Source organism: Ammospiza nelsoni, chromosome 1, assembly GCF_027579445.1.
Source record: "Ammospiza nelsoni isolate bAmmNel1 chromosome 1, bAmmNel1.pri, whole genome shotgun sequence".
Taxonomy (NCBI): domain Eukaryota; kingdom Metazoa; phylum Chordata; class Aves; order Passeriformes; family Passerellidae; genus Ammospiza; species Ammospiza nelsoni.
Genome location: NC_080633.1, coordinates 132,874,781 through 132,886,181, shown reverse-complemented (window position 1 = coordinate 132,886,181; position 11,401 = coordinate 132,874,781). Strand labels below are relative to the sequence as shown.

Genomic DNA, 11,401 nt, shown 5'->3' with positions numbered 1-11,401 from the left:
GGAAAGGCCCAGGGATGGCCTTGAAGAGCCCGGCGCTTCAAAGGACGAGGAGAGACTTCTGATCTTGTCTCGGTCTTGGTGTTTATTAATTGTTTATCTAAAAGATTTTCTTTCAGCCCGACAGAGGTCTGCACAGCAAGTCAGCCATGGGCACACTCCCGAAGCCCCCGGGCGGTCACTTATCTTTATACCCGAAGTTACGTGTACAATATTTATCATTTTTCCCCAATACCTTCTACCCTTATTAACCGGTGCACTTTTAGTAATAACCAATCCCAAAGTGCCACCATCACCACAGAAGATGGAGGCCAAGAAGAAGAAGAAGAAGGACAGGACACGCCCCAATTCCTCCATCTTACTTCTTTAGACCCCCCTGTACCAAAATCCTAAACCCTGTGTTTTACACTTTAACTAACTTATCCCTTCACCATTCACCCAGTGAATTCCTCCCAGTCCTCATACAGGTCTCATCTCCTGTGTAGGATCAAAATCCTGCCACCAGACACTTCTGGCAACATTCCAGGATTCCCGAGCCCCCCAAGGGTGTTCTCGGCCACTCTGCACCTCCATCCTGAGGTGCTGAGATCCCACACAGGCTGACTTACTCCTTTTTTACAGGAATAAGTTTTCTGTGTTCTGTGATCCAGAATCCAGCCACAGCTCAGGTCAGAGCTGACAGCAGCTGAGGAAGTTTGCATCAGAGGCATTGGAGGAAAGCAGCTGTCAAAGCAGCCTCGTGAAAACTAACAACAGAGCAGAACAGCAAGATGGAAAACATAAATGTCTGTTTTTTTACCTACCAAAACAATGTAGAGATAAGATATCACACCAGTGGAGCATATCCATGCACTGACAGATCAGTATTGCTGGAACAGCAAGTGCCAATGCTGCCTGCTGGCACCAGGAGAGAATTAGGCATCCCCTCACCTTCCATTTTGCAGAATCTGGGGATGTACATACATGCATTCATCACCTGCCTCAGCCCTGTGTGGTTTCCTCTGGAACACTAAGTTAGGCTTGTAAACAAGAAAGGCACTGCAATGTGGATGTAAGAACACTAATGACCCAAATTTGCACTTTAACTGTGAGCCCATGCTCCTGTAGATTTAAGCCTTGAAACTAGGACAATTGTTGTGATGTGGGTAGAATAAGCCCCAATCTCTTATGGTAAAATGGTTAGAGCAGTAAATATTTACTATTAAGCCAGCCAGGATCCATTTCCTCTAATTAAAACATTTTTATCCTGGTGCTGTTTCATCCCTTACCACCAAATGAAAAATGTATTTAAGTCAGCACTGCTCCTGAAAGTGATCCCATTGAGCTGGAAGACTACAACTTCCCTGGACTGTAAAATCAATCAGAGATCATCTCCTGAGGGGCAGCTGATGATACAAGCCCCATAGTGTGCCAGGGAGCAGTGAAGATCCTTGGTTAAGGACTGAAGTACCTACATAGGAGGAAAATGAAAGCAGGTCCATTTATTCTTGAATTTACCACTTGGCTTCCAAGCTCAAAGCTCCAGCAGGATTTTTTTTTGCCCATAGCTTTAAAATTGTTGCTGCTATAAAAGATGTTCTTGGGGTTGGAACTGAACATATTAAACTTCTTCATACAGCTCAGGATCTTAGAGCCTATCCTTGCACCTCTTCATGAATGAAGTCCTGCCAAGTCAGTAATTACAAGTAGGACACACGGACATGGTGTTTTTTACAATTTCTTTTGCTTGCTCATGTCCTACCTAATGCCTGCAATGATGAAGAGCACCCTTAGCTGGCTGTATTACTCCACCAGACACCACCATATTATATAATGGGAAGCAAAAATAATACAATTTAAATACAGGATATTGCATAAGGAACAGTTAATGCTGCACGCCTCTGAATTTATGGTGCCTGATTTCCTGTAGCTTCCTCTGCTGTGGAGTTTACAGTGTTTACTAATGCAGCTCGGGCACACTCAGCCTTCCTCTCTATGGGCACCAATTCTTTTCCAGCAGCTGCCTTTTGCCAAGGAAATTGCATAATGGCAGTTCTGCAGCTTTGACAAAGGTGACTGAGGTTAGTCACACAGCTAAAACATAATTTTTGGAAGAGAAAAAGTGAACAAAACTCATTGACTCAGGAAATGAGTGTGCTGATGTCATTTTTGTGTCCCCCCCAAAGGCGTTTATGTACTTATTGTACCACTTTAAGTGGTATTTCCCAGCTACTTCTAAAAAAAAAAAAAAAACACAAAAACAGGAGGAAATTCCCATAGAAGTTGAAAATAACTTTTCTGGTAACTTCATCTGTTCATTTCATTGCAGCTAGGATTTCTCCTCTGATTTCTGCCCTATGCAGAAATTCAGTACAAACTGAAGATGGACACTTGTAGCTTGCCCTCCAACTCACACTGCAAGGTTTGTAAGGAATTAACCAGATCGTGGCCACCAAGAAGTGACTGAGTGACAATATTTGAAAGTCAAGTGAACAAGCACATCAAAAGCATCCAGCAAAAAGCAACTCAAGAGAACAAAGCTACTTAATATTTGGGAAGAGTAATATGACATGAACAAAAGACATGTAAAAGTGAAATACTTCAACCACAAGCTGAAAAAAAAGGCCTGGCTAAGGCAGGGAATGCAGGGTGAAGAGGCAAAAATCATGGAGCCAGGGACTAGGAGGGAATGAGAAATGTTTTTTATATGGAGCTGGTGGAGAAGTCACCAACACTGGGACTGGCTCCAGCTGCCCAGAACTTAAATTGTGCATTCACCAGCATAGATCCTTCTTCTCCCTTCTGCCTTCCATGTGAGGAGCTTGCTATTTGCTTGAAAGGCTTTTTTAAACCTCATTTTAAGGACTTAGGGTGGAGTTCCTACTTTCCCACCGTGTTTATCATGCCGAGTACCATGCCAATGTAATTTTTACAGTAGATTCTGAGTGCTGGTACAATACACAGTAGGGAGCTACAAGGGATATGGGTCACATGAGGGAAATAGCAGACAAAAATCATTCTACCTGCCAGACTTCTAGCTAAATTGAGGTACTTTTAAGAGCTCTGGGAACATGGGAGTAAAAAGAACAAGATGTAACTGGGATGCAAAGCTGAGTTTTGGGCAGTCAGGAAAACAGTTGTCCAGTCATATAGAGAAAGCTCAGGAGGAGGTAAGCAGCAGTGTAAACCACAAATGAAAAACCTGTGGCATCCCAGTGCCATGCTAGTGCAACACCACAGAGAGGCACATTGAAAGATGAGCTTGTGAGCCTTCAGTGCATTTGTTTACAACATTATTTAAAATCAAGTTTACCCTCAAAACATATAGCCCCCTGTAGATATAATGAAATTAGATTTCTTTCCCAATGCATTGAAAGGTTACTTGTTACAAAAATCTAAATGGTTTACTTTTGATTCAACAGCTCATGTCATCCACTGCAAAATCTGTGTGTTTTGAACAAATTTTTTCTTCACGGTACAGGAAAAAAAAAAGAGATAAAACCCAGCTAAATGCCTATCATGAAAATACAATTTTATTCCAAATTTAAACCTGGAAGTAAACTTACATTTTCACTCATGAATGAAGAAAGTGTAAGCATACTGTAAAGGCCAAATATATTTCCTTTTTTTTTTCTCTAGAAACCAAAAGCTGGGATTTGAGGGCTGGCACAGACTTAATATAGTAAAGAAACCCCACCTCTGAAACACAGAATTATAAAAGCTAGAAAAATTATTATTTCCCAGGTCAACACTTGCTTGGGAAACAAAGCAGATGATGACTTTCATACGACAGTTTGTATGCCTGCATGGTAGCACAAGGCAAAGAAAAGGAGAATTTGCAAAAAATCAGCGGAAACCTTCTGGCAATACTTCAATTGGTCCAACACCTTTTAAAATGTGTCTTCCAAAACCAAAATGAGCCATGTTTGATCCGTTCCCTTATGAAGGAGCGACATGTTCTGTATTTTGAAGAAGATAAAGGCTTATATGGAAGATGTAAGTGACAAAGATGTGTCGGTGAGTTATGCAAGTTATCTGAAACAAGGGCCAAAATTCCTTCTACTGAATCATCACACCCTCTGCATATTAGCTTCCTATAACCCTGTTCATATATACATCTCCCAGCCTTGCACAAAGGAGAAAGTAAAAGCTATTTTAGAAGTAATTTAGGAAGCTTAAAAACCAGCCAGTCACAGTGAAATTTATTAGCATCTTTTCTACGCCTCACTTCAACTGCCACTTTATTGAAAAGTGTTATTCTAGTAAAATCCTTAAAAGGAATGTCTCGAGGCTTTCACTGACTACAAAGGACACTTGTAAAGTTAGCTGTTCTCATTAGTATACAGGGGCTGGGGTTTGGGGAGGAGGAAGGGGGGGAGGGAAAGGAGATGCAAAATCGATGCATAATTATCAGTGGCAAAAAGTTCAAGCCAAACTTGCCAGCTTTCAGAATTCCAGCTGACCCCCACCCATATATTTTTAACCATAATTAACTATTCAGGCTCCACCAGCTATGCCCAGCTTTTAGCGTGTTTCCTCCAGCTTTTTTTAGTAATTAAACTACTCATCCCAGGGTTCAAATTCAGCATCTACACAGCAAATACCTACCTCCCTGAGCATCTAAAGGACAAATACAAGAATAACTAGTTCTTCAATTGTGGCTAGTGGTTATATTCTTTGTATCTGCTACTGAATTTTTTTTTTCCTGGAGAAAGAAACAAGAAAATTGCAAATAAAAATTCATTTGAAGGATAACCTACACAGTACATCATTGTATTAGAGAGTAAGAACTAATGGCAGATCTGAATCTTTTCCAAGTTGTGCAAAATGCCACAAAAGCAGCCCAAGTTATGAGAAAAAGGACTTCAGATGTTAGTAATTAAGGAGGTTCTAAAATGCACTGAACTTCTTTTTTTGCATTTTACATGCTTTGATATAGAAAAACTGCATTCAACTTATAAATTAGTCAAGATAAAGCTAATAATAACAACACATACTAGTCCTAATGCAAGAGGAATTCAATGAGACATCATAAAATGCTTCAGCATCAGTTTCTAGTAGCAGCTGTGGCAGAGAAAGAAATCTAAAATATTTTGTGGATTTAATGTATTCATAAAAGAACTAATCACACAAGTAAACGTAGCTGCTCAAATTGCTCTCTTGGACAAAGGCAAACATCTTCCATTTTCTTTCATGTGGGATTGCTACCTTCTTCAAAGGAGAAGCTGTTACCTCAAATTGAGTGGGGGTTGGGAGATTGTTAAGCTCCAGTCTGTCTGATGTGCTCAGTTCTCATCTTGAAGCTCAATGACTCCTAAAAACCCAACACAGGATTTTACAAAGGAAGCTATTCATAATAGGTATTCAAACTTAATGACCAGCATCGAATTATCAAATTCTGGTTTACAGATTAAAAAAAAAAAAAACAAACCTGATTGCTGCCTAGACCTTTTCTCTCTTTTCTAGAGTCTTTTTCCCCCCCTCTATCCTCAGAGAAAGAAAAAAAAAATTATCAAAACAAACCGAACAAGTGACCAACACAAACCACGTTCCTTCCCCAGTACAAAACACCTAATTTTGTTTCGGTATGATTTGACTTATACATTCCAGCAGCCACATTCTGGGCTGCTCAAGGGGCGTCTCATGGCTCGCGAATGAGCGCTGCTGGCAAACAAAGGGGCTCAGTTGCATCTCCGTGCATTAATAACCGGTGTCCCACTGCATCAGACTATGCGGATTGTTGTGGGGATCTTTTTTTTTTTTTGCTTGCAAAATGGAGATCTTACAACTGAAAGAAGATCAAGGGGAAACGAGCCTACACAGTTTTGTTCTCAGGAACCAGAATTAATTTCCCCTTAACAATGAGACACAGACCCAAAAATAAAAACAAGACCACGTTTATTCAATACAGACAGGTTAATTAAGACAGTAAGTCCTGTAAATCAGGAACACATTTCAAACGCTCCGGTACGAAGTGCATATATTTAAAATCAACAGCCGCATCTTGTACTTGAGCCATTGAGTTTGTCGGGAAGGGTGGATTTAGGGTTTTTCTTTTTGGTAGAAAAAACTTGTTTCGGCTACCTTATGTGAACAATGCATCTCAGGCTCCATTCACTTATTTGTTATTAAGTCCAGCTGCCTTCCAGCTTTGATATTCACATTTTTTAAAACTGCTTCATACAGTCACAACGAGAAATAATAACAATAAACGTTAAAATAACAACAAATAAACCCCCAACAAAAAACCAAACCAGCCCGGGAGGGGAAAGGAAACACCTCCCGCCGGGGTCAGCGAGGATTATTGCAAATGGCTCCTGGGAGACGGAGCAGCTCGGCGGCGGCGGCGGGGACCGGCGGCGGGGGGGTCCGCGGCCCCGGCCGGGGGAGGAGAAGGAGGAGCTCCCGGGGAAGGCAGACGAGGGAGGGGGGCACAACAACAGCTCGGGGCGGGCGGCGTGCGCGGCCCCGCCGGCCGGGGCTGCGCGGGCTCCGCGCCGCGGGTGACCTTGGGCGGGGGGCTCGGGCACCCTCCCGCCCGAACCGGAACCGGCGCCGGCCGGGGGTCCCGCCGCCGGGACACACTTACATCCTGGCGGAGCCCGCACCGCGCTCCCGCAGCCCGCCCGGCGAGGGCTCCTTCGCCCCGGTCACCGCCGCCGCTCGTCCCCGCCGGCTACTGCAGGGGATGCGCCGCCGCCGCCGCCTCGCCGTCCGCGCCGCCGCTCCCCGCCGAGGTGCTGCCGCTGGAGGCCGCGGATGCCGCCGCTGCCGCCGCCGCCGCCGCCAGTTGCAGCCGCCGGACGGCTTCTTTGATGAGGTTGCCGGAAAGGATGAGCTGCTGCAGGAGCCGGTGCGGGTCCTCCTCCTCCGCCGGCCCGTCGCCCGGCCCCGGCGGAGGCTGCTTCCTCCGGCGGGCGGCGCTCCGCAGCCAGCCCCGTCCGCACAGCTGCTTGGTCACCCGCTGCTGCCCGCTCCGGTCCGCCCGCGGAGGCTCAACATGTTGCGAGTGGGCTTGCGGCGGGGCCGGTCCCCGCGGCGCCAGCAGCCCGGCCCCGGCCCCGCTGCAGCACCGCGGCGAGTACGGGGCGGCGCGGTCGCGGGCGCTGCCCGGCCCCAGGTGCTTGGGGGCACGGGGCGGCGGCGGCGCCCGCTGAGCGCTCAGCTGCAGCACCTCGCCCAGCTTGGCCACCAGCGCGTCCACCTCCTTAGAGCCCGCCTGTCCCACGGCGACCGGGCGCTCCAGCAGCAGGAAGCGCTCGCCCGGGCGGCACGGCATCTCTGCCGGGTCTCCGCCGTGCCGCAGCCGCCGCAGCGGGACCGGGGCCGCCGCCCGCCCGCCGCCCCGCGCGCGCGCGAGCACACGCGGCTCCGGCGCTGCGGTCGCGGCTGGAGCTCGGCCCGCTGGCGTTGGTTTGTAAACAATGGGTGACGCGCGCGCCCGGGCGCCTCCCACTGCGCCGGCCGGGGGGGGGGGGGGGGAAGGGGGACGGCCCTCCGGACCAACCGCTCGCCGGCCGCTCCCGAGGCCAGCACCCCGCGCGGGGAGGGCTCGGCCAACAGCGCGGGGGCGGCTTCCGCCGCCGGGCGCCGTCGGCCGGGCGAGCCGCCCCGCGACCACCGAGCGCGACGGTTCCTGTCCCGTCCCCTTCCCCCCCCACGTCTGCGCGCCGCGTGGACCGGCCCGCTTTCAAACCCCGCACCTCGCGTCTCGGGGGCGGGGCCGCTGTGATTGGCAGGAGGAGGCGGGGCGCGCGGCGGAGGGTCCCGCGCCGCCTCGGGGCGATCGCTTGGAGGGAGCGCGCGCGGCGCCCGGTGAGGGCCCGGTGAGCGCCCGGCCGGTGCCGCTCCCGCTCCCGCTCCCGCCCCGCCCCGCCGTTAACCGCCCCCGGGCGCCGGTGCGGGCGCGCGCCGCTGCCCCGTGAGCTCCCGGCGGTTGCGCGCGTGCGGCTCTCCCGCGGCACCGCGCGCCTGGAAGCGGAGCTGGCCCTTCCCAGCGGGGCGCGACCGGCCCGCACCGGGAGCGGCCGCGGCTCTGCGGGTAGTCCCCATCAGCCAGTGCCGTGCCGGGATCGCGGCGCGTTCGTTCCGCAGCGCCCGGCTCTGACCGCACGGCTCGCGGCTCTGCCCTGCTTGCTGTGCCCGCTGTGTGGCCGCAGCCGGCAGCGCTTTGGTTCGGGGTGTAGTTCCTTGCCACAGAAATGCCTTCGGAGCCTTGCTTTGCATCGCTAGGATTTGCACACGTGCAACAACTCTGTGCAGGTGTACTGTCGGGGTTTCTCTCAGCCTGCGGTTTACTTCATCACCTACATCAAGGCTCTGCCCTGTCTCTTCATGTCCCAGTCCCATTCCTTCCCTTGCTTCTGTCACTGCATCATTCAAGCAGGGGCTGGAATTTCTATGATGAGCCTTAAAAAAGGTTGTCTCGGTGTTGGAACTGTTGGGACATAGTCCGGAACACGCTTATTCACGTGACGGGGCATGCGATCGGTTCCGCTGGGAGCAGCTTGTAAAGTGTGAGTTGCTCATAGACATAACTGCTCTCACCACCGTGCCCTTGATTAATCAGTAAGCGGTTGGCAAAGGAGAGGCCATGTCCTTTGGTCCGTTTGTCCTCATGTCCTCCTGAGCTACTTGCACTTGCTGTACAGAGCAGGAGAGCCTGTGCACACTGCACGTGTTTGTGAGCATGCCTGCTGTCTGCACATGGCACTGGTCACTCCAGCCTGGGCGTCCGAGCCCAGTACTACATCCCCTGCCTGGATTTGTATCAGCTGGGCATAAATCATGTTACCTAATTGTATATTATTTATTCATGTGCACACTTAAGGTACCGACACTTTCTTATTTTCAGCACCTTTTTGGTAACTGTCAATTAAAACTCAGATCACATTTTTCTACAGATGATGAAAAAGTGAGATTTTGTTGCCTCCTGCCTGCTCCCAAATATTTTTAAGAAAACGCTTTCACCTTTAATCCTTATTTTTTGCGGTATCTATTCAAAAGCAATGGAAGCAGGCCTACACAGATGCAGTGGATGGATCTACTTCAGCTCCAAGGGAGATCTATATTCAGATCACTTCTGAGTAGGTAATCTGGTATTCTATACAAGCAAAACTGCAATAAACCAGTACAGCTTATTCCAGCCTTTTCTTCTCCCACAAAAGCAAAATAAGCTATACCAGCAAAAGCTCAGTGCTGCTTGTGATTACATCTACACCTGGGGCTTTCATGAGCCCGGCAATGATAATCGCAAATCATGCTTCACTGCATCCCTAACCAACGGCAATGCTGGGAAAAGCTTGCAGGATCCTGCAGATCAGTGCCACAGATAGGGAGGGAAGAGCTAGTCATTAGCAGAATCCTTATGTCCCCAGATCTTTTTAAATGCAAAATTTTAGTGGTCACTGGATGACAATGGACTGAGTATCTGCTGAGGGTTTTAGGACTAAACATACTGCAAATGTTTACACGGAATGCTATTGATCAGGTTACTAGCTGAACAAAATGAGATTTGTGGGCATTCAGGAGAAGGGTGTTTCAGATTGTCCTCCTAGAGGAGCTGGGATCCTCAGCCATGACTTAGGTACTATCTGCTCTTTTCACTGGATGCTGAGAGAAAAGCTAAAATGCTGGGGAAGATCATACATCCTATATCTGTTGTTCTCCCTCAAAGATTTGTTTATGTGGGAAAACTGTACCAAAGAGGGCTCAATATGAATTTACATCATAATCGTATCTGTGTAATGGATATCAGTCTGCCGGCACCCAGAGACCTTTCTGGGACTAAACCCGAGTCCATGCTAGGGCCAGATCTAAACTGTGTGCAGCCATTGTCGGTGTTCCTGGCAGAAACACCACAGCAGTTTGCTAGTGCCTCTCCAAAGAAATGAGAACAACTTCAACTAATAAAGGGCTGTCACAGGTGTCCTGGTGTGGAGTTTGTGAGCATAAGTGACAGGGTTGGCTGCCAGGTCAGCCCAAAGAAGCTGAGGCCTCGTCAGTTGTAGCTATCAGGTCATTTGGCCAAGTCCTGAGTAAGCTATAGCTTACTCACTGTGTTCTCTTTTTAATCAGGAGAATCCCAGCCTGGTTATCACACTTGGTCTTCTACTGCTGGAGATGAGCTCTGCAACACTGCTTTTCTTTAGCAGTTTACCACAGTAATTGCAATTTAAAAAAATCCCCAAAACCCCAAAGCATAGAACACTAAGCACAGAGTGAGGTTCTTTTTAAAATGGAAGTATAAAAGGAGTTGCAAAATTGTTGACAAACTTTTTCTGACCCCTGACAGTATTTTTCTGGACAGAAAATGACCATTGCTGCTATTCTTTTTTTTTTTTTTCTTTTTTTTTCCCCAGATGCATTTCCGTGTATAGTCTGCTGGAATTGCCAAAATTCTCATGGCGGCTTGTTGTCTAAGTTATTCTATTAGCAAGATATTACAGTTGAGAGCAGTCATTAGTCCCTATTTGTGATTATTGTTCACTTGCACTCTCACTTTATCTGTTCAAATATTTAGAAAACAGTTTTCAAGATACTTTTAGCAGTACTTGTCCTTCAGATATTCCTAGAAGAGGACAAAATCTGAGTTTCATAAACAAGTACTAATTATATTAATTATGTGTCCATCTATAAAAATTTGACATAATTTTATTGTGTTTCCCGAGGATACATTTTAATTTCAGAATATAAAGGTCAACTTATATATTTTACCTTTTATATTGATCCTGACAACATGGTTGTGAATTCAGAGCTTTACACTTGTTAAAAAAAAAGAAAGAAAACCCTTAAATCCTTTGAAGTCTGCATTCCAGTGTAATCTCAGTCCTTTGACTTCATGTTCAGGATCATGCACATGTTCTAATCTGTTATGGAGACCCTGTAACCCAGTCAATGTGAAAATGATAAATAATAGTTCATTTATGCAGGTGTTTACATTTCAAACCCTTTTGCTGGAGCTGCATGGTCTGTGATCTCAGACTTTGGCATGTGTAGAAATGAATCAGGTTAATAAATTCATGATAGAGACTATATAGTGTTGCATCACGGTGTTAAAGTATTTATAGTGTTGTTTACAAAACAGTAAGACAGCTTTGAACTGGGTGAACCCAGTGACTAGCAGTCCTTTCCAGTCCTTTCTTTCTCCAGGCATTTCTCACATCCTTTATTTTCTACAGAAACTTCTGTAATATTTGTTAAATATGCAGAGTTTCTCTTCCTAACAATAATGCCAATGAAGGGTGCTTGTGCAAAGTGAATTATTTTCCTGTGCACAGTTCAAATGCAGAATGCAGAGAGGCCAGAACACCATCCAAATAAGACAAATTTAGATTCCCCAATAATTGTTTTGTAATCTGCATTTGTAATAGATTTCGAAGAACAAAAGGCATTCCTGTAGAAACAACTGAAGTTGCTAAGTGAC

The 11,401-nt window shown here is 47.2% G+C and overlaps 1 protein-coding gene across 1 annotated transcript; it reads right to left on the bottom strand.

Moving 5' to 3' along the window:
- Positions 1-5,857: 5,857 nt before the first annotated feature.
- Positions 5,858-7,319, bottom strand: LOC132078086 (GSK-3-binding protein-like). Its single transcript, XM_059479997.1, has one exon. The coding sequence runs from the start codon at positions 7,253-7,255 to the stop codon at positions 6,653-6,655; it is 603 nt and encodes a 200-aa protein (XP_059335980.1). The 5' UTR covers positions 7,256-7,319; the 3' UTR covers positions 5,858-6,652.
- Positions 7,320-11,401: the final 4,082 nt, after the last annotated feature.

What these genes read in the sequence shown, in the direction of transcription:
- LOC132078086 (XM_059479997.1), bottom strand. Translation starts at nt 7,255, where the DNA reads ATGCCGTGCCGCCCGGGCGAGCGCTTCCTGCTGCTGGAGCGCCCGGTC.